Below are 22677 nucleotides of genomic sequence, written 5' to 3' on the forward strand. Positions count from 1 at the left end.
TCAAAAGTGATCCCTTGTTTCTTTCTTCTAATTTTCTGCTTAATGACAAATATCCATCTATTTCTGATTTAATAGCAGCTTGGTGGGATACGTTCTAAAGGAACGTGATCTCGCTCTACCTGTGACCAATCCCTCAGACGATTATCTGCAGCCATCATTCACCTCTTAAACACAGAGCTCAAATCAGACCGTTAAAGTGACCTGACAGGTTTAAAGAGAGAAAAAAAAAGACAGGAATTTTTTTTTTCAAACTCCCCGTTTATATTGGCTGGGCCGTTTAGGCAAAAATATTGTTTAAATTAATGTGTGTGGCGCTGGCTCCAAATAAAATCCAAATGTGAGAGGAGAGAAGCGAAAGCGGAGGCCAGCGCTGCCCTGCGTGTCCTCCTCTCGGTGATAAGATTGTCTGCTGATAGGCCAGGAGGATGACGTGGATGAGGGTGAGGAGGTTATGATATTGGCTGTCTTTATACTCCAGGTGCACCACACAGCTGGAAGTATCTAGGTCAATTAAACCTTTTCCTATAAGTGCTGCCAACATTGGCTTTTGTCTGCTTGCCTCTTTCTGTCCCACAAACATGCCTCTCTCCCCACCCACGCAATTTTCCATGTCTATATTTTACTCTAGTAATTTCAGAGGTTAAAGCCAGGTTAAGTGGTTGACCCTCAGGCTGGACCTTCATTCAGAAGGAGGATAACATTACTATTGATGGCTCAAGGGTGTAAAAGGTCATACATGCGAATGCACTTGTACTTTGAGACGCACACCCACACACAAACCACCCTGTTTCTGATACGGTCTGTTTGTCCTCTCGTTTTCCTTTCATCATCCGCTCATATCAGCCATCCTGGACATGTTGCCACCCTCTACGATGTTAATCTTCACCCTCGATAGCATCCCAAAATATGATGCCGTTACCAGGATAAAGCCTAGTTCTCTCGTTTGGTTTATTATTGTAAAGCACTAAGATGTAGTTTTACACAAGATAATCAGAAGTTTGTTTCACTGAAACCTTCCCTGATCAGCTACGATATCAGGGTGGTCTCACCTTTGTGCGCAGTGCCCCCTCCCAGTGCCGAACGTACGTTTGAAAAAACACTGGCGCTGGTGTTATTACATCTATGAATCACATCAATCGAGCTGAATTACACTGAGGTGGAATTTTTATCTACGCAGCTGACGGGCCAAGAAAAATTTTAACCATCCCCAAATCAAATTAAAAGAAAAAACATTTGGAGCCGTGGTTTGACAAGAGCAAGGCGCCCCTCATTAGAATGAGACTGATGTGGAATGACAACGAGGCGAAGTGCAGAATATTCACTCATACCTACTATCATTCACACAAGTACACACACAAATACACAAACTGATATAATGGAAACTGCGTGTCAACAGGGCTGCTGGTATTGATGTCTATCAAGAATGTCTGAACATTTCTTTCCTTTTTCAATATCCATCTTCACTTTCACCGTGATTATCCGTTTGACAAATGAAGTCGGCAGAAAAGCGCAATTCCAGTCTAATGCTCTTTTGGCTCCAATGGTGCAGTTAATAGAGAAAGGCTGGCTGGCAGTGGGAAATGCACATCATAACATGGCCTTAACTACAATGTTTGTTTGCTGAAACTCTAAATTACTTGCCGTCCTCGTCCCCCCGTAGAGAGGACAGGGTTTTCCCTGCCTATCTAAGGGGGCACTTAGTCCTGGCCCAGTTGCCTTGTACCATTCTGAAACACGACTCTCCCCCAAACACAACATTCTAAACCAGCTCGACGCGCCATGCCATGCCATGCCTGCTCTCAAGCCTCTGCCACCTCTGTCTAAAAGTATCTAAGAAAATGGCCACCTCTGTCTAAAAAATATCAGCAGAAAACCTTGGAAGACAGGTATTTTTCTTCAGAGGTACTTATATGTTTTGGCCCCCAGTGCATCTGTAGTGAATCAGGAAGCAGGAACCAAAAGAAAGCACTCAGGGATCTTTGCAGTGGGAGGCTTAGATCTATTTTACTGGTGTCAGGGCCTCAGCAAGGCCTATTGAAACTGTTACCTCTGGAAAAGCAGCTATTGAAACAGTCCCCCGTGACCAGCTTGTGCAATAGCGGAAACTTAAATGGCATTGAAGTCGCATACCTATCGTCCTCTGAGGAACAACAAATGGGCAGCACACAGGCTTCTTTGTGAATGAAAATCAGACGTGGCTTTTAAAGCAGTTTAGTTAATTTATGTTTTATCCAATTACCAGATCAAAGAGCTTTATCTCAAAATAAGAAAGAAAGGGCTGCAATCAATAGAGATCGACTCTCCATCACTCGTATCTTTCATCTTCGTGGAGGAAAAGCTATATTGAGACATCATGTGGTGCAAGCCAAGTTTGTTTGATTAAGTTTTGACTGTGGTTTGAAAGGCATGACTAAATGGCACCACAATAGCTTGGATAAAGATCAGTCCGTTTTGTATTCTAGTGTGCCCATGCGGGTGTGCATCTGTGTGCTCGCCTGGGTGTGTGTTTTTCTGCTTGTGTTGACGAGTATAAGCTCTATAAGTGTTTTAGACCGGGCTGAGTGTGAGATTTGGCAGGCAGGGCTGGTGTTGTGCGGTTTGCCACTGCACAGTAATAAGACTGAGACATGTTGACATGAGTATCAGATGTCAGAGGGAGATTTCTAGGAGCTCTCGTCCATTACCATCTGGATGATAGTGGTTTGGAAAAGCCAGCCAGTGCTCTGTATTAATATTTCAATATCTTGGCACTAATGGAACACCTCAACAAGAGGCAGACTGCTTAGCATGAGGCTGAAATGTCAGGCAAATGTCACCTGAAGAGCAGTGTGAGAGGAGGATGCCAGCGTGTAACTTGTAACTGATGTGTGTGTGTGTGTGTGTGTGTGTGTGTGTGTGTGTGTGTGTGTGTGTGTGTGTGTGTTTAACAAAAGTGGGTGGTCTTGAGCTGTGAAGACCAAATCTGTGTTTAAAGTGTGCTTCCAGCTTGTGACCTTGAGAGTTCCTCTGCTGGACTGAATGTTATTTATTTGGACATCTTATACACACTCACAAATGACCATTAGGTGCTGTGTTTGATAAACAAGCTGATTGGATTGCTTGTGTGAATGTGTGTGGTTTCTCTCCCTCGCTGTCCTCAAGGTTCCCTAGAACGGACCCAATTTAGCTCAAGGACATGGAAAATAGCACACGCTTTCACATTGCACACACATGTGCTCATGTGCACCGGAATATAGTATACACCTTACTACGCACACAGGCAAACATACTTTAAGCTGCACTTACTGACCCAACCTCAGTCTCATTCAATTCTGTCTAAACTCGCTCATCTGAGCTCCCAGGATTGGTCAACATTTCTGAGGGTGCATGGGGCCAACAGCAACCGCATTGAAGGGAATAGAATATTGTTATTTGCATACTGCCCCAACACTAACCCCAAAAGCAGGAACTAGAGGATGAAGTCATGTTAGAGCTCCCTCCAAAATGTTAGAATAAAGCAAAAGGCAAAACTTCTCTTTAGAGACTTGTAAATTTTTTTTGTGTACGTGCTTCAAGTTCATATTTCATTTTTATATTTTGTTCTCTCCTTATTGATCTTTGTGTTTCCCTCCTAGGCGTATCTCAGGGAATCAGCTGAGGTATATCTCAGGCCACGCTCTCCAGGGACTCCACAGCCTCAAAGTTTTGTAAGTAACCTCCTCCTCCCTCCCGATCCTGCTGAGGTGGTTTAGTCCTCATCCAAGGTGGGTTCTTCCACTCCAGCTTTTTCTTTCTGAGCTGGGGTGGGGGTGCAGTTATGCTCCCGCCTTGAATAAAACACACAGGCCATGCATCATTAACTGCAGTTAAAGTTTATGGGCTAGGAGAGACCTGCCCTGCTTGCAATCCCTTCATTTCCGAACAAGCCCTGTTTCACTTGTAGAGTGTGCACGCACACACGCACACACACACACACACACACACACACACACACACACACACACACGCACACAAACCCTCACAGGTGAAGCGCAGGGACCTCCCAGTCACACCACCCACCGAGATTACAGCAAGTGACAAAAAATTCACTTAAAAACCCCATTTGAAGCGGATCCCTTTAACACCCCATTTCTCCCAGTATGTTCATAGCTTTATGATGCATGGTCACTAACTGCTGAAGTATTACATTACAAAAAAGTGCAAAGCAGCCAGAAAAACCATGGTACCTTCTGGCTTGTGAGTGCAACATCTAATAAATTGTGGCCATATTTCTAGTGGGTGCGAGACAAGGGTATTAAGGAGGTTTTCATGAGTCTTGGCAACCAACTTGATTCCTTTTGGACCCTGGCTGAGAAAGTTTGAGAAGACCTGCCACAGAATGTAAACTTAGCTAGAGAATTGTGGTTTGTAATTTGAGGGAAAGTGGGGGATTACCAGGCACACAAGTTGATCTTTTTTCACCTTGCATTGTGAAACTCATGGGGACAGACTGAGCGAACCAGGCTTGAATCCATTACGGTGGACAAAAACACATATTCTGAATTCACGCATGTCTGCAAGCATTTGTGCTTCACTCTGTAACATCCCAGCAAGCCCTGGACAGTCTCTCTGACCTCTGGTTTCCTTCCTCAATATATAAGGTAAAGTCAAGCCATGTCAAACAGAAATGGTCCGCTGACCTGGTGTAGGGTAACCGCCAGGTCCCCGATGACTGGCTCTCGCGCTCACACATGTACACACTCACAGGGAAGGCTACGAGGTTATGAACCTTGAGTGGAGTACAGCGAAGCTCCCAGCAGGGAATTCCTCCACAACAGGAAAAGACGCAACCCGCTACATTTATCACAGCGTCATCGTCCCAGCACGCCATGATCAGTTCAAAGCTGAGTGGCACTTTCTAAACACTGAAGCAATCGTTGCATTGGGGATGATTGAGAAATTCACCAACTATGTAAATAACAGCAAACAATAGGCTACACCAATCTTGACATATCCAGAATGTTACATAGCAACATAAATACGTAAGGACACAAATTGTTTTCAATTATATGGTTTACACATTATCTCATACAACGTCCAACAAAGCCATGAAGGTTATTTCATACTAACAGATGAAAGATTTCCAAAAACTGTTGTGACGTAAGGGGATAAACTCACACTAACAAAGACGGCTCTGACTACTGTGGTGCCACGATGCCACGATAACGGCGCTGCTCAGCACGCCACACTGGAGACTCTATGCCTTGTGCACTAATGTGAGACAACTGGTTAAGATAAAAAAAAAACTTTAAAGAAAAAGAGAAAGAAAGACAGAGGAAGCAAGACAGGGTGAGGAGAGAGAGGTCTATTGTTTGCTCCCCACTTCCTTGTTGCTTTTTGCTTCATTCTTGTGAGAATGACATCAGCAGCCCACCCAAGGAGCTCCTCTTTTCCTCTAACCTTCATTCTGCTTCTCTTCAAGCTTTCACCGGCCTTTCCCCCCTTGTGTCAGATTTCCCTCACTACGGAGTTATTTGTTCTGCTTGATGTGCAATCACGCACACATACCCTCCATCGTCTTTAATTTCACTAATATACCTATGAATGTTCCTCTCAGGATGCTGCAAAACAACCAGCTGGAGAGACTTCCTGATGATGCTCCATGGGACTTACCCAACCTGCTGTCCCTGTGAGTTAATCTCCCCTACACACACACACACACACACACACACACACACACACACACACACACACACACACACACACACACAAATCGTACTACTACCTCATCCAACAGGCTATGAAACATCCCCTGACCACCCACCCACACATCTCAGCTCTAACCACAATGCAGGTATAAAGTACCGCTGACATACTACAGACCGTAGCCCAACGCTGGGCGAAACAGTTTTGCAGTCAGTGCTCTACTGCCTGACAGAAGGAGTCACAGTCTTACTGTGTCAGTGCAGTTCATGGTAGCATCTGGAAGCCATGAGGGAAACAGCAGACACTGCAGGCCAGGGAGAGCATCTCCAATGAGCTGTGAAACAACCCCATTTTCCATCAATTCCCCCTCTCTTCCTCCTGCACTCCTCTCCGTTCTTCTCCCACCACCCACACCGCTATCATCTGGCTAATGAGAGTTTTTGGTGGCTTAATTGTCTCATTTGTGGGGTCGGTGTATGTGTGTATGTGCGTGTGTCAGCGTGCACGTCCAGGCGGGTGCATGTGGACCACCTCATCTGTAATTCCTCACCCCTACCCATCTCTCTCATTGTACTGCACACGAACTCCACATGCCTGCTTTCCACATTAATAATTCTTTGTAAATATCCTTAAAGTAATTTCTTTCATCACACAGACACAAATTACCGGAGTTCTTCCATAGCACACGCGTACACATGTTACTCCTCATCCACCTACGTACACGTATGTTATGGAGCAGGCCTGTTATCCCTCAGTGCATCTACAGGGCCTCAGGCCGTAGGCGTTTGTGTCAGAATTCATTATTTTCCGTCAAGATGATGTGTCTTCAATCTATGTGTGTGTGGTCTTCTTTCAATTACCTCCCATAGAGACGGTCTTGAGTAATGAAAACACACACATAAATGCACCTTGTCATTACAGTAATGATAAGCCCAGCACAGAAAGATTACTGGAGAAGCTCTGGTGGATGAAGCTTGCCGGCGCCTCTCGCTGACATGAAACACGGCAGGTACAAGAAGACAGAACCTGAGTGAGCACAGACGGGCTTGAATTAGCTTAAACACACAAGAGGAGGCTTTCCTCCAAAAACAAATAACAAAAATCATCACCTAATCTCGTATTTGTTTCACCCTTTGGATCGGGACGGTTACAAAACACAGTAGAATGCCAAACTTGGTGTCCACATTAAGCCCTGTAGTCACCACTGATTAGTTCCACAAGTAACATCACATCCACGATAAACCCTCAGTAAAAACTCTATTTCTATAGATGGACTGGAGGGCAGTAAATGTGCTCCCTGCTGAATACGTTCCTGCCATCTGGAGCCAAACTGAACGAGTAGTCAGGTCCACAGATCTCCTGGATCATTTAAGGGAACTTTCTCCTTCTGTCTCTATTTCTCTTCCCCATAATCATACTTTAGACTTTGATGTGATGGACAGGAAATAGTTGCTGCTTTATTGGCTTCTGTGAAACATTCCTAGTTCTCCTTGGACCTTCTGGAGACCTGGCAAGTCGACCCAGAGGAGCAATTATTATTTTGCCCTGGAGAAAAGTCCAGAAAGTTGAAGGGTCTTCCGCAGCTTTCATCCCATGATTTGGGTCAGGGACAAACAATGTCCACGGTTTGAGCACACAGGATGCACAAGGACGATGTTTCTGGGTTGAAAAAAAATGTACTCAGGAAGTAGACAAGATGAAAATTTCTTGAAGCTGTTTGTGTGCGCGTGCACGCACGTTCATGTGTATTTACATGTGTGCTGAAGGGTGTTCCTCTGTGTGAGCATCTGCCAGTGTATACAGTTGCCTCTCCTGATGGAAAATTTCCCTGGGGAGAAAAGCCCAGAGTTCAGAGTTCAAGTTCAGATTTCACTTTGATGATGCTGTTTGTTTGGCGAAGCCTCCAAGGGGTGATGAGGCTGAGGAGGAGCTGCAGTGCCAGAATCAAAGACCCACAGTAGAAGATTGATAAGGGAGGATGTTTGAAAGACCAGCAAGAGTTAAGGGGCGAGACGCAAACGGGGTTTGCAGCGTCAGGGAGAGCATCAGTGAGGACGTAAGAGACAAAATGAGGGTGTGAGAAGGACCGAGGGAGGAAAAGGAGATTAACGAATGAGCGTGGAGGGCTAGAAAAGAAGAATAGCAGGAGGAAGTGGTCTCAGCTTGTCAACTCTGCCCTCAGGTGAACATTCATCACTATGGACAGTGTGTATGCATGTGTGCATTTACACGGGTGTGCGTCACTCTCAATGCCTGCGGGTTGACACTAAGACGGGGACAAAGTTTTGCTGGGCTCTTTTGGTCGGGGAGATGAAAGTGAACATCTGAGATCATGCGCATGTGTCCAGTGTCATAAATTCATCAGCTGAAAGGGTGGCGTGTTTGTGCCGCACTGGTGGATATGCCAGGAACTGACGGCGACAGCGAGACTCCAACGGTGGAAAGAGTGAAGGAGGTAGGAACAGCTGAAGATGCGTCTTTCACTGTTCCTCCCTTTTTGTTCCTTTTTTCCAGACACAGACAGAAAAAATATGTCACACAATACAAATAAAGGGAGGTACAAGAAAACTGGCTGGCCACAACAATTCCAAGTTGTTTAAATCCGAGTCTTTCTCATCTTACGTTTCATACATGCCTGAGCTGGTGACACACACGTTACCTAGCATAGGAATAAATCATAGGAGCTTCCCTAAAGCTGCAGAGGAGATGAAAGAAGGAGAATAAAGGATGTGTAATGCCCATAACAACTTCCCTGTAAGCCAAAGTGTTTTAATTCCCGCACAAGCAGGAATACACACACACACATAAGCAAACATACTGTACTTAGTCTTGGAGATTATCTGGCTTAGTTTAGTTCCCCTCACCCCACAGGCGTCTGGATGCTAACCTGTTGTCTGAGGTTCCGGCTGGGGCCTTTAGAGGGGTTCGCTCCCTAAGACACCTGTGGTTGGATGACAACTCCTTAACCGAGATCCCGGTGACAGCTCTGGACTCTCTGCCCTCCCTTCAGGCCATGACGCTGGCCCTCAACCAGATCACTCACATCCCTGATTATGCATTCACCAACCTCTCCGCCCTTGTCGTACTGTAAGTGACATCTTGATTTGTTTACTTAAACCTCTCCTGGGTTTGGGTTTCTCATCTTACCAAAGAAATGCTGTGTTCCGTTGATTTAGAGCAGGCGATGACTGCACTGTGGAATCTTTTTTTGTTGTTGTTGTTGTTGAGAGGGTAATTTCTGATTTGTTAAACAATATTTGTGGCGCTTTTCCAGGCATCTCCATAACAACCAAATCCAGATCATGGGTGGGAGATGTTTTGAAGGTTTACATAGTTTGGAGACACTGTGAGTACCTCACACACACACACACACACACACACACACACACACACACACACACACACACACACACACACACACACACACACACACATTGAGAGACATACAAATGCATGCACACATCTTATTCTCAGGATGTCCCAGGTGCCAGCACACCTGGTCACCAAACACATTATCGGTTACAAACACACCCAGCCTTTTGAGGACATGATTCTCTGGGCTGGCCGGACAACTTCTTTCCCTGTTAGAAGGTGATTAGCAATGTCTTCAGCTTGAGTCACGACTGAGGACTGCTGGGGTTGAACAGTTCCAGGTGGGCATGTCCAGGACAAAGTGTAAGGGGCACGGGTTTGTGAGCAGCCATTTCTGGACTTTGATGGCTGGGGATAAGCAACCCTCCCATACGCGCACACACGCACACACACACACACACACACACACACACACACACACACACACACACACACACACACACACACACACACACACTTTTTAAAAACTTTTTTTCAAAGGCCAAAATGATTATGTTACCTGTCTCCCCAACACTGATATGGGACTTGTAACGACAAAGAATGAGCAAGTATCAACATCCCATCTGAATGGGGCTGTACACAATAATCACATTGCCTTAGAATAACCCTGAGATATATGAGGACCTCAGACAGGTCATAGAATTTACCATCAATTTACTCACATTGTGTGTTAATTACAAGGCTACTTTTTGTGTATGATTACTTAAACACCTGAAATGTATGCGTTTTTATAAGTCCCAGGTACCAAGGTAAGCCAAAGCACAGAAAAGAGCACCATTAAACCATAAAGTCATCATGAATAATGCCCCAGCAGTTTCAGCAGGTGGTTGAAGGGTTTTCAAAACTAGCAAATGCACGTCAGGAATGTGAAGATGAAAAGTCCTTCTTTTATAACCTTGAAATAACATCAAGAAACTCTTGTGTTTTGTAAAAACTTATTGCTTAGCAGCGCTGAGTTCAGCTGCTGCTCAGCGTTGCTACCAGGGAGTTGTTTGAGCGTACGTGCTGTAGCTTTGATAACGAGAGCTGAACCACATACCAATATGCAGACCGCAAAAACAGTCTTGAAAGAGATGGAAAGAAAGAAATTGAGAGCGAGCAACCGTGTCTTCAGCAAAAATTCATGGTGGTCTGATGAAAACCCTGTTTCTGGTATGCTGCTTAACAACCTGTTGAAGTGTAAAAAAAATTAAATTCCTTTTTATCGTCATGTGTGTGGGCACATACATGTGCGTGCTTGTACTCCTGCCCATGAACTCATGAGCAATTCGCTAGCTTAACACTCAGCTTAAAAGCCAGGACCGTTGGTGGGACGAGTGTGTAAGCGTGGGAGCTGTGGTTCAGAGGATGAAGGTAATGAAGAGAATGAGGAAAAGAGGGATGGAGGTTGGATCAGAATAGAGTGTGTTAAAATGTTCGGGCCGTCAGTGGTGGGGGGAACCAGATGCCGCGGAGGGATAAGATGACGGGTGTCACTGACGTGAGCTTGTGCTGGTATGAGGGGTTAATCTTTCACAGCGGCCTTGATTATGAGAAATACGAGAGACCATCTGCCTTCTGATCAGCCTCTCCAGTCTGTAATATAAAATCATTACTGTGAGGAGCCGTCCAGGGGACGGCTGGAAAATGCAAACACATATTTCACACAGACGGATTTGAGCAGACACAGACAGACATTTCACAACATCCACTGAAAACTCTGGATGACACACAGACGCGTCTTGAAAGAGGCACTTAATCAAAGGCAATTTTTCTGTCTAAGTTGAAAGGAATAAAAACAAATCCCGTTGACCTTGCATATCGAGCACATCTCGAGATTACCTGCAGGGTCTTTAAAACTAGCAAACACACACAGGCAACGAAACAAATGTACACACTGTTCCCACTCACACAGGAACATCAGAAATGTTCAGCAAAGTAACAGTAACGTACAGAGCTCCTTTTCCTGCCACCTGCGTATGAGCTATGTCAATGATAGCAGGGTTGTTATGATCCAGCGTTTCCTAGGAAACTAATCAGAGACAGACCTACATAATTAGGTCTGAGCAGCAAAGGTCGAGGGTCAAATTCAGTCTTCAACAGCTGTCAGCCTCTCAGAGAGTAAAAGGCTGCGCATTCACACGTGTAAAGACACTTTTTCATGTAATGTCTCAATGTCATATTTTCCACCTTATGTTTCCTGAACTCAGCCAACACAAAGTAGCGACCTGATATCAGTGTGTTAAAAATACATGGTGTGTACTGGTTATACTACTCACCCTGGATGACAAAATACAGAAAAACCCTGTCTTTACTGGCGCTGTGAATAAACAAAAGACTGTCTCTCTCTGCTCTTCTCTGGCCTTGTCACTACGGTGTAAACGTCTCTGTCTGTCTGAACGTATCCAGAGTGAACTCACTGCATTCAATGACTTCTTTGGGTCCATATCAAGTTAATAGGACTGAATGCAGCCCTGTTATTGACGGCTTGCAAAACACACTGACATTTAAGCTGCGTCCTGCCACTGCGCGCTCTTCATTTGAATCATGTGGCCGCTGTCGTTAGATTAAAAGATCAGTTTCCGATCAGTTGAAAATACCAGGACAACCCCAGTAAAGGAGGAAATAACTTCTCGGTCAGCAACATGAGACCCTCATCATGCTAGAAAACAAAAAGATGGTTATTGTGCACCCTCTCTCTTCTAGGGACTTAAACTACAATGATCTCCAGGAGTTTCCTGTGGCCATCAGGACACTGAGTAAACTTCAGGAACTGTGAGTGCATGCACACACACACACACACACACACACACACACACACACACACACACACACACACGCACCAAAACACACCTGCCCAACATGACTCTCATGGTTGCGTTATCCCAAGTAATCCCGTTAAGTGATTTTAATGTGGCACTCGGATACAATCTCTCTCGCCCAAAGCAGGTGCTGGCTACACACCCACGCACCCCCTTCTCCTGCACATACGCACAGACGCGCACACACATACACACACACACACTATGTTTTCCCTCAGCTTCAGCAGATGTTTTGCAGCGTGCATACGGGTCACAGAAACAGCATATGTGTGCGTGTTTGCATCTCATGTGTCCAAAAATGTTTTTCAGCTGCGCAGTGGCAGGTGCAACACGAGGACACATGATTTGCCTCGCAAACACACAACGTCCCCCCTCCAAGTGCACGCACACAAAGTCAGAAAGAAATTGACAGACTGCCTGAATAACTATGCGTTTCTACATTTGCAGGGGCTTCCATAACAACAATATCAAAGCCATCCCTGAGAAGGCCTTTGTGGGAAACCCTCAGCTCCAAACCATGTACGCTAGAGCTTCTTCTCAGTATGCACATCTTAGTTAAAGGCACAACTGTATAGTTCATGTACAACGCAACTCACCCCCATAACGTACGAACCAGAAAATGTCGAAACCTATTTCTCTCTTTCTTTCTTGCAGTCATTTCTACGAGAACCCCATCCAGTTTGTAGGGAAATCTGCTTTCCAGTTCTTACCTAAGCTGCACACACTGTGAGTATGTGGTCAGTGGAAGCCATTCCAGTTACCCCGACACTGTTTAAATCATTGTCTGTCCCTAGCAGTGAGAGTGGACATGTGTAATGGCCTACTGAATGATGTTGTGTTAGCGTATTGCTGTGCTGTGCTGATGTGGTACGGGAGAGTGTGTTGTAAGAACATGTTGAATGGTGTGACTTATGATGTCTAGTGAGACACCCACAACAGCCTGTGTTGATGTTGGATGAGAAGTGCGATGGCTGAAATGAGCTGTTAGACGTGGTCTGTGTGCACATGCGTGTTATGACACATTACACCCTTTTCTACTGCAGCTCCCTGAACGGAGCAACTCTGATTCAAGAGTTTCCTGACCTGAAAGGAACCACAAGCCTGGAAATTTTGTGAGTGCCCCTCAAACACACACTAGCACATAAAAACACACACAGTTTTTTTCATCAAGTAAGGATTCGTAACAATAAAGACCGGGAGTGCAGCTCAGGGTACAATCCCCAGAGTCAAAGTGCATGATAAAAAGTGTAGAGAGGTAAAGTCAAGATGGAGAGACACTCAAAAACACTGGAATAGAAGAGAATGTGTGTTTTATGATTCTAGGAGAGACGGGGAAATAACAGGAGACTCAGAAAACAGATAGGGAGGCCAGTTATGCGGCCAGTGACAGGTTTGGCGAACCTACACAGCTCCCTGTCCGACCGAGTTAGACTCACAGGACAGGAGGAACCTTTCGCTTGCTTGCACTTCAACAATGATCAGAGGATTCTCTTTCTCTCTATAGGACGCTGACTCGGGCGGGTCTCTCAGCTCTCCCTCTAGATCTATGTGAGCAGCTGCCGCGCCTCCGAGTGCTGTGAGTACACACATACACAAAACCCCACTTTGGAGAGTTGCGCTGCTAAATAATCATTTGGACAAAGCCCATGCTATGAAATCCAATCTCACCAAAATGATTGTCCGTCTATATCGGCTCGCTCAGAGCAAAGACTGGCGTAATTCTGTCACCCCTGTAATTTCCCACACTATAAACCCGCAGCTGGTCACTGGATGTGTGTGCGTTCTGTCGTAGGGAGCTGTCCTACAACCAGATCCAGGATCTACCGAGCTTCTACCACTGTTCTGCTCTGCAAGAGATGTAAGCCCAACGCTGTCACACACAGTTTCAACAGTTTGGATTGGGGGTGTTCGTACCCAACTGTTCTTTCTCATCAGAGGGCTGCAGCACAACCAAATCAAGAGGATAGAGTCCAGCACCTTCCAGCAGCTCACCTCTCTCAGAACACTGTAGGTCAATCCTCACAACTGTATATTTTCTTTCCATGCCACGTATCATTTTACTGGGGAACTGTTGTCTTAAACAGGGGTTCTTTCCGGGGGCGGTGTCATGATGCTCGTACTCAGGTCTCAGCAGATACTCGTCTGCAAGAAATGAGTAGTTTCACTTGTCAATGCCTCCAAAATATGTTTCAACTAAAAAAAACCCTCCTCTTTAACTGGGTCATGAGCCATTGTTTGGTTCATTAAAGTCGTCACCATCACCCTAAAACGGAGTTATGCAGGATCAAACTATGTAAACTTGTGACTCATTACTGACATCTAGTGGTGACAGATATTAAAAGTTTAGAGCCTGTTTGCCTCAGTGCATTTCAGCTTGATGCTTTTTGCCTGTCGCAGTGATCTCAGCTGGAATGTGATCGAGTGGATTCACACAGACGCCTTTGCCTCTCTTCATTCTCTGATCAAACTGTGAGTGAAGACACACACCAGTCACTCTGACCATCGTCTCTTTGTTCAAGTCTGCTAGTAGCATCTCTTTTCTCTCCTTGAAGGCAAACTTGTTTATTTTTTAATTAAATTTGATTTGCATGTCAGAGGCTCAGCCTTGGACAAACATTTTGTACTTGACTGCGTGTGCGACAGAATTCCAGTTGTCTTCATCTACTGATATTTATTTACTGTTTTGCAAAACCCCTCTGAGGAGACTCATCAGATGTCTCGCCAACACAATTCGCTCCATTGTGCAAAGAGGTCCAAGGAAGCCAAACTAAACAAGCCGATAAACTGCCTCTGACAGCAAGTCTTATCTGGAAGGAATCTGATTGAGAGTCTTGTCTGATTTGTTTAAAATATCGAAGACAAGGCGTTTTTGTTGCTGCTATGAGCCTCAGAAATATCTGAAATGAAAAACATGTTTGGTTTTTTTTTGTTACTCTGACTTGGCCTGATCCTCCTTTATCAATTTCTCTCTCTCCAACGCAGCGACCTGACTGAGAACAGACTCAGCTCAGTACCAGTGGCAGGTCTGGGAAGTCTCACACACCTCAAGCTGCGGGGAAACATTCAACTGTATGAGGCCTTCAGTCCTGATCACTTTCCCCGCATGAGGTAACACACACACACACACGCACGCACGCACGCACGCACGCACGCACGCACGCACGCACGCACGCACGCACACACACACACACACGCACGCACGCACGCACACACGCACGCACGCACGCACACGTTCCTCAGGTTTCCTGTCTCTAATGTCTTTGTTTCTCACCTGAAGCTGATTTAAGATGATAACGGGCCGATCCAGGTGTGTTAACAGTGGCATAAACAATCCTTCCTCTCACACCTCTCTATCTGTATCTTTAATTTACAAAATCACTGAGGTTTGGCAGAGGACTAATTACATTGTGTACCTGCAAGCCATTTCTGAACTTCACTCTGACAATGAGTAACCCCCTGTCAGCAACAAGTTAATTCTTGTTACACGATCAGAATTCCTGGAGGCCTGGGAATGTTTTGCAAAGTGAAAATAGAGAGTGAATTTCAAAGAAAAAAGAGATGGCAGGTGATCAAGTGGCAATGTCAGCATTATTGTTGAACATTGTCCAAACCGGGCCTCCTGGCAGGAATCCGTTTTAAAAGTGCCGTAAATGTTTGCACGAAGCCATCAGCAACGAGGACGCTGGTGCAGGCTTCAGAAAGCTGATGGTATCGTCTACATTCAGCCTGAGAAACACCACATTTGTGCTGCTCTCTCAAGAAAGTTAATGTTTCCAAAGCAGTTTGTCAGCAGGATCTACAGCACAACGTTATAGGAAGCTCTGTGGAGCCATGTAGAATAATCAGATACCTCAGGGGGCAAATTCAGGGTTCTCTTCTTCCGTCTTTAGTGCTGTGACATAGGGCAGTTTTGGACATTTTCCTTATTTTCTCACAAAAATATTAAATGGACTTTTATTGACAATAATATCTATTATTGTGTTGGATTCAGATAGAAGTTTACTCAAGTTACAGCAACTGGTCTTGGACTTGTGGCTGTACTCAAATGAAGCAAATTCATTACTCTTGCAATTTTAAATGAATATTAAAAACTGCATTTTTTTATTGGTCACAAGAAAATTGACATCAATCAAGTTTTAAGGTTTGATTACCAAATAACTCCATCTGTTTTTGGCAGTACGACCTTTCAGCTCTCGTCAATGCCACCGCTGCTGACCGCTTGTGTCCGAATGCAACTCAAGTATCATTTCACCCCAGGTTTTTAATAAGGCTTGATCGGTTTCACTTTTGTTCACTGTTCCTAACTTCTAGCAGCAGCTATTGGAATACTGATCTTTCTCACATGCTTTGACCGACTTCGTGCACTGTGACACGTGAGGAAGGATGAGAGGTTGACTCTTGCTGTGTGCATGAGCATGCCACATTTGCTGGATTCTCCTGGTATTTGTGGGCTATCGGCCATGTCTAGTTGCCAACACTGAGCCCATCCGTCTGTCTCGCAGGGTGATCGAGATGCCTTATGCCTACCAGTGCTGTGTGTATGGGTCCTGCGATAGCTACAAGCAAGCAAGCCAGTGGGACACCGAGCAGATCAGCACTGACGAGGATCTGCACAAGAGGACTGTAGCCATTTACCCCATCCATGCTGACACACAATGTAAGAGAGCACGTGCCCACATTGCCAGTGCCAGCTTACGCCTGGGTAAAGTGATTAACTTACCGAGGTGAAATGTCCAACTCAAAACATGTCAGAGCATCGCTGAGACCGCAGCTACCTGGCAACTGACGACTTACATTCCTAAGGCAACCAACAAACCCACACTAAGTTCAAACCAAAACAAGTGCTGGGTGTACCAAACATAACAAAAGATGATTGGACGATGACATATCACTGATTAAAATTTGTCCAACTTTAATTGTTATGAGAACATGTTTATCAAACTTCATGGAAGTGTCAATTATCTTCATAAAACATCGTAGTTTCATTGTGAAAGAATTTCGGGTCACAACGTTTATGACCCCAACAGCCAGAGCCAAACACACTCAAACATCAGGCTAATAGAACTTGCACAACAGATGTGTCCAGATTGTAACCTTAACAATGACTCATTTCAGATGACCCTGACCTGGAGGAGTTCCAGCAAGAAATAGAGGAATCCAAACTGCAAACCAGTGTCCAGTGCACCCCGACTCCGGGTTCGTCGTGTCACACCTTCATAGACCACAATTCAAGCGTGCAGATCATTTTCTCACAACTGCAGGCTGAGGAAAGTGAGCTGATATCTTGACTGTTTACGCTGTTGCAGGTCCCTTCCGGCCCTGTGACTCTCTACTGGGCAGCTGGGTGGTCCGTGTCGGATTGTGGTCCATCGCCCTTGTGTCTCTGCTTGGGAACTCCCTCCTGCTCCTGTCCCTCTTCGGCTCACCCGGCTACCTGTCGCCGTTGCGCTTCACTGTGGCCTGCATGGGTGCTTCCAACCTGCTGACGGGAGTGTGTACGTGCACCCTGGCCCTTGTGGATGCGCTAACCCTTGGAGAGTTTAGTCACCACGGTGCCCGCTGGGAGGGTGGCCCTGGTTGTCAGGCGACAGGATGGGTCTGGGTGTTTGCATCTGAGGCCAGCGTGTTGCTGCTGACTCTGGCAGCAGTGCAATGTGGAGTGAGTGTGACATGCGCCCGAACCTATGGGAAATCACCATCCCTCGGGAGTGTGCGCACATGTGCACTTTTCTGTCTCACTCTTTCCCTAACTCTGGCTTGTCTCCCTCTGGTAGGAGTTGGGGAATACGGGTCCTCACCTTTCTGCCTCCCCTCACCCCTGCCACCCCCAACCTCTCAGCTGCCTCCCTCCCTGGTCTTCCCCTTGGCGCTCATAATGATGAACACCCTTTGCTTGCTTATAGTCACAGGCTCATACATCCGTCTTTACTGGGAATTACTTCGAGGGGAGTGTGAAGGCCTGTGGGACTGTGCTATGATCAAACACGTTGCATGGCTCATATTCACAAACGGCCTTCTCTATGTACCCGTAGCTTTTCTCTCCCTGTGCTCCCTTCTGGGTCTCTTCTCCCTGGGGGAGGAGGTGCTAAAATCAGTTCTCCTGCTTCTGCAGCCCCTGCCCGCCTGCCTAAACCCACTTCTCTTCCTCCTGTTCACGCGAGACCACTCCCAGTGGTTCTTCTGGTCTCGCCCTAAAGCGCGTCCACAGTTACGCCGGGACCGCACCTTGGACTCACTGGTGTCTGTGGAGACTGAGAAGAGTTCCTGCTCAGATTCATCAACACAGGTGTCACTTGCTGATGTGGATGTTCTGTGCAGCGGGGCGTCTTCTCTCCAACCTCGACTGGATCCCATCAGATTTTCTCACTGCTCTTCTACTTCCTCTGTCCCTCTCATCCCCTGCCAGATACCCCCTCCCACTGCCAGGGATAGAGACAGAGTGACAGAACGAGGGAACCTGGAGGACCCTGAGTGTCTGAAGAGTTCAGATCAGGATGTGACCTGTAGCACTTGCCCTCTGTATCATTCTACCATGCCTCCATCTCTTACCTCTCATCCATGAGCCACCAAATTAGCTGTTTAAAAAGCTGGGACACTATGAACACTCATCATCGTACAGAAGCAGCGAGACAAGCTCATCAGTCCTCAAAGAACCTCAAAAATGAGTCCACACGGACACTGAAGGTGCTCTTGAGAAGTCGGAGAGTAAAAACAAAGTGCCTCTGAGAGGAGGTGATGAGGAGTTCCTTTTGCAATATGGACTATTTAAGGAAAGTTCACAATCCAGCGTACTAAGCACACATAAAGGACGATTTCAGAAGCTCTCCAGTTAACTGCATCTGTCAGAGACTTGTATGACAAAGACACATCAAATACAAATCTGTTAATTTTTTCGGAAATATAGATTTTGAACAAATCAGTGGTTTAGCCAGGGGGACTTTAAATAGAACAAGTAGAATTAATGTCTGTAAATGTTTATACTGAAATGTGATCATGAAACATGCAGCTTAGAAGTTACAGATGGTCTGATTATATTTTATGTCGAGCTATCAATTTGTTTGTTTTTTTAAAGTCTATAATTCTAACCTATTGCTAAGGTTCGTTTAAAATAAAGGGATTCATCATCAGACACACCTGGTAACTTCACCAGAGGAAGCTACCATTTTCCTGTCACAGACACGTTGTCAGGTTGAGCTCTTAAGTGCTGTGTCGTCAACTGGACTGTCGTTCTGGTTCAGCTCAGAACTGAAGAAGGACTTCAAGGACTCAGTCAGTCCAGCTGACTACAACACGGCACTCGGAGACGCCATGACCTGCACGACTGGGAATCTTCAGACGTTATCAGATTTATTTCTCTGCAACTGTGTAGTCGATGTTCAATGGTTTACATGGTGGCAAAATGCAACAGGAACCAAGTCGCACATAGAACTTCATATGGTTTACATGGTTTGGTCTCAAATATGCAACTCTGCCCAACGTGAGGTCGGCATAAAGACTGAATGGGATGTAGCTGCCTTACTGCGGACGTTAGAGTAGGCTAGCGATACGTATATGCAATGTTAACTACCTCTGAACTAGCATGATATTGACTCACTACAGCCTTTTGATGTTTCCCTTTTTATGATAAACACCAAATATATTTTATATATTAAGAAATAAATCCTTAGTTTGTAAGAAAAAAAATAAAAATAATTTTAAAAACTTGTGTTGCTATTTAGGGTGTGTACTTTGTATACAACTGGCAAGGTTGGAATCCATTTATCTTGACAGCACGTCGCCATCCACCACATTTGCCTGTGCTATGATTCGACATCCTCCACTCACGATAATTCTGCAATACATTAAATAAGCTCAACATCCTTTTGTGCTCTAAATGAACTTTATTATTTGGCATATAAATACACAGATCATTCTGGGCTAAGAAGGTGAGTGAATAGCAATAATAAAAGACTAAATAAAATAACACTCTTTTACATGGAGGCTGGTGGGTCTTCAGAGAAAAGGATGCGGTGAAATCTACGCACAGGTTCTCTTCGCGGGCTCTTCGGCCTCCTCCTGGACATCCAGAGCTTCTCTTTTACGGGACGAGGAGTTCCCATCCGTGTTTCTTTCTTTCACAATTCCCTGAACACATGCACATACAAACCATTTCAGACAAAGACAGCGCCTTCATCCCGACACTAAAAGATGTCACATTCCATTTAGCTCTTCTACATTCTCTGAAGGGAACACGGCACAACTTCGTGGAGAGGTCTGAGCACACCTAATGTGGAACATTTTGGATCAATCAGAGGATTTTCTATAACTTAAAATTTTCTGGGGCGCAAATCGCAGCGATACTCAACTTCTTAGTACTTAAGTGTTTGACACAATTCATCAGCGAAAAGAGTCAATCCAGGGCCTCTGACTCCCAGGATGTCCATGTTCATCATAAAGAATTTAGATATAATTTTATGATAAACAGATACATTTTCAGTCACACGGTACATAAGTTCAACTATATGGTGCCTACCATGTCAAGTTTAAATGAATATCAAGTAAATTAAAAGATTTGAACACTCGCATTCAAACAAGACTTTAGGTGAGGGTCCACAAAAACGAAATCCTTCACTCAGAATGAAGATTAGGAGAGCGAACGCTGCAGCAGCGGCTTCACCTGAGGACCAGAGTCTTACCGTGTTCCTCTGAGCGGCGTGTTCCTCGGTCCATTTCCTGGCCTTCTGCACGAACAGCTGTTTGTTGTATTTGAACTCTGATGACTGCATTCACAAAAATGTAAACGTCTCTTCACGCTGGAATTTGGCTATTAAACATTTTTTTTCTCCACATTATCACAAGCTAAATGCTCCCAAATGCAGAATTAAGACCACGAGAAGTTGTGTGCTTAGAGAGAGAGGCGAGGCTTTGCAGAGGGGCACCTCAGCTTAGCAGGAAACAAACATTACTGCGTTCTACCAGGCACGGCGGACAGCATTTTAGTTCAACTGGATCAATACACGATGAAGCAGAAACTCCACTTATTCATGTTTGTAGAAGAATACTGGGGTGACTGTCTGTTAAAGCTGTCCACAGATACGCCAGAGAGCCAGCTCAACTCACGATATCAGCCATGAGCGGGTCGTCTGGGTTGGGCTCGGCCATGAGAAGCTGGATGGATGTGAGGACTGTGGGGATGTTCAGGGACGGCTTCCAAGCACCCTGGATACACAAATACACAGTTAGAAAAACACCAATCCACACACTTCAGTCTGGTTCACCCTTGCAACCGCTCACAACCTTTGGTGGGAGTTTGAGAGCATCATGGCAGATACGTCCTGAAGTGTCAATGTTTGGGTGGTAGATGGGAGTCAAGAATCGGATTTTGGGAGGCTCAAACGGGTATCTGTGGGAGGCAAAGCCCGGTCAAAATGACAACAGAGTGGCAAAAAAAACCAAAGAAAATCCCTGTAATGGCAACAATAACGAAAGATTCATTGCAAGAGAAACGTTACCTCTCTGGAACCTTGATCTCCAAGGAGAAGACGCCACCCTCATAGGGGGTCCCTGCTCCACCAACCAGCTCTGGAAACCAGAGGAAAGGAAACTGATACCATGAGGGTGTGGACGGACTTGAAACGTCAGGACTGTATTACGTGTGGAGAAGGATTTTGTGCTGATGCAGGTTCAGTGAACTAAAATAAATTCAACAACATGCTGCACAATCCAATAAATAAAATCGATCACCCCGTTAAGAAAATGAGAATATCAGGGATAGAGAGCGTGATGTTCCACCGAGATGAATGTTTGTCAGCTCTTTTTCTACAAAGCAGTGTCTCATATGCAATTAGCCTTCTACGATAATAACAAGATAATAGGGGTTAAATCTTAACCATAGCAAGTCAATACAGAGCTCCTGAACAGATTCTTGCTGAAGACGCATGGTTGCCAGGCATTTCAGTTATGAGTGGCAACATTTCCCCATTCCCTTATTTAGCAGTTTGACTCTGAAAGGCCTACAGGTGGTCACCAACGAAACTGTTTTAACTTTTCCTTCTGGCACTGTGTGCAGGTTGGCATGAACATTCTGCTCTCTAGAAGGTTTGTTTGTACTTCTGTCGTATTGCATTCATAACCAAATCAGTGTGTGTTTTAGGGAACGTCTATCGCTTGAGAACAACCTGTAGTTTTTCATTGGCTCCACCACCTGGACTCTGTGCGGTACTTACGTGCCCGCAGGTCATCGATCTGGTCCCCGCGCTGCCAGCACGTCACCCCGGGGGGAGGCTCGGTGCTCAACATCTCAAGTTCTCGCTTCAGGCGGGAGGCTCTCTGCATTCTGCGTGCTGACGTGTACAATAACAGGTGTGGTCACCAATTCCTACTCAAAGCGACCCAAGGGTCGTCACTCATTCATCGACTACAATATAAACACTGCTAATTCTACCCAACACAGCGTTTCCTAAGCGTCAAGCTTCCTCCGACCAACTATCGAAGTTTTACGTCTTGTTTTAAAGCAACAGGAGCGCCAGCAAGTCAATGCACGTCGAACAAGCTCACCCGAGTCCGAGTAACACGCTTTTTACTCCAAAAGTAAATGATATTCGCGTACTTTCCCTTTCTGAAGCAGTACTTCAGCCTCTACGCAGTCAACGGTGTTTAGATTTCCCTCCCGCTACGTCACTTCCGTCCAGCTACGTCACTTCTCTCGCGTTCTTCTTCTTCGTTTAATTTCGGTTGCAAACAACTTTTACGTGCGTTACTGCCACCGACTGGAATGGAGTGTTGATGGGAATTCCGACTGGACACTGATCTCACTTAAATTACATAAAGCTGAAAAATAAATAAATAAAAATAAATACTA

The 22677-nt window shown here is 45.3% G+C and overlaps 2 protein-coding genes across 4 annotated transcripts in view; one reads left to right on the top strand and one right to left on the bottom strand.

The window, feature by feature from the left end:
- lgr6 (leucine-rich repeat containing G protein-coupled receptor 6) overlaps positions 1 to 19499 on the top strand; it is a 39513-nt gene extending 20014 nt beyond the window's left edge. Inside the window, exons 3-18 of the mRNA XM_086214893.1 lie at positions 3615 to 3686; positions 5576 to 5647; positions 8536 to 8751; positions 8939 to 9010; positions 11722 to 11790; positions 12285 to 12356; positions 12492 to 12563; positions 12881 to 12949; positions 13342 to 13413; positions 13630 to 13695; positions 13773 to 13844; positions 14235 to 14306; positions 14820 to 14945; positions 16340 to 16494; positions 16953 to 17033; positions 17144 to 19499. Coding sequence (XP_086071019.1) covers positions 3615 to 3686; positions 5576 to 5647; positions 8536 to 8751; positions 8939 to 9010; positions 11722 to 11790; positions 12285 to 12356; positions 12492 to 12563; positions 12881 to 12949; positions 13342 to 13413; positions 13630 to 13695; positions 13773 to 13844; positions 14235 to 14306; positions 14820 to 14945; positions 16340 to 16494; positions 16953 to 17033; positions 17144 to 18399 — 2614 coding nt within the window. The 3' untranslated portion in view covers positions 18400 to 19499. The remainder of the gene's footprint in view (positions 1 to 3614; positions 3687 to 5575; positions 5648 to 8535; positions 8752 to 8938; positions 9011 to 11721; positions 11791 to 12284; positions 12357 to 12491; positions 12564 to 12880; positions 12950 to 13341; positions 13414 to 13629; positions 13696 to 13772; positions 13845 to 14234; positions 14307 to 14819; positions 14946 to 16339; positions 16495 to 16952; positions 17034 to 17143) is intronic.
- A 185-nt stretch (positions 19500 to 19684) lies between these two features.
- Positions 19685 to 22552, bottom strand: ube2t (ubiquitin-conjugating enzyme E2T (putative)). Of its 3 annotated transcripts, none has more exons than XM_086214895.1 (7): positions 22426 to 22552; positions 22043 to 22159; positions 21329 to 21398; positions 21114 to 21219; positions 20937 to 21035; positions 20513 to 20596; positions 19685 to 19961 (listed from the first exon to the last, which is right to left on the bottom strand). In XM_086214895.1, the coding sequence occupies exons 2-7, from the start codon at positions 22149 to 22151 to the stop codon at positions 19854 to 19856; spliced, it is 576 nt and encodes a 191-aa protein (XP_086071021.1). In that variant the 5' UTR covers positions 22152 to 22159; positions 22426 to 22552; the 3' UTR covers positions 19685 to 19853. The 3 variants fall into 3 exon arrangements, with proteins under 3 accessions (XP_086071021.1, XP_086071022.1, XP_086071020.1); XM_086214896.1 differs by having other exon boundaries at positions 22374 to 22517; XM_086214894.1 differs by having other exon boundaries at positions 22043 to 22506.
- Positions 22553 to 22677: the final 125 nt, after the last annotated feature.

Source organism: Aulostomus chinensis, chromosome 9 (genome assembly GCF_037954235.1).
Source record: "Aulostomus chinensis isolate RoL2024-O1b breed Wild chromosome 9, RoL_Achi_v1.0, whole genome shotgun sequence".
NCBI classification, from domain to species: Eukaryota; Metazoa; Chordata; class Actinopteri; order Syngnathiformes; family Aulostomidae; genus Aulostomus; species Aulostomus chinensis.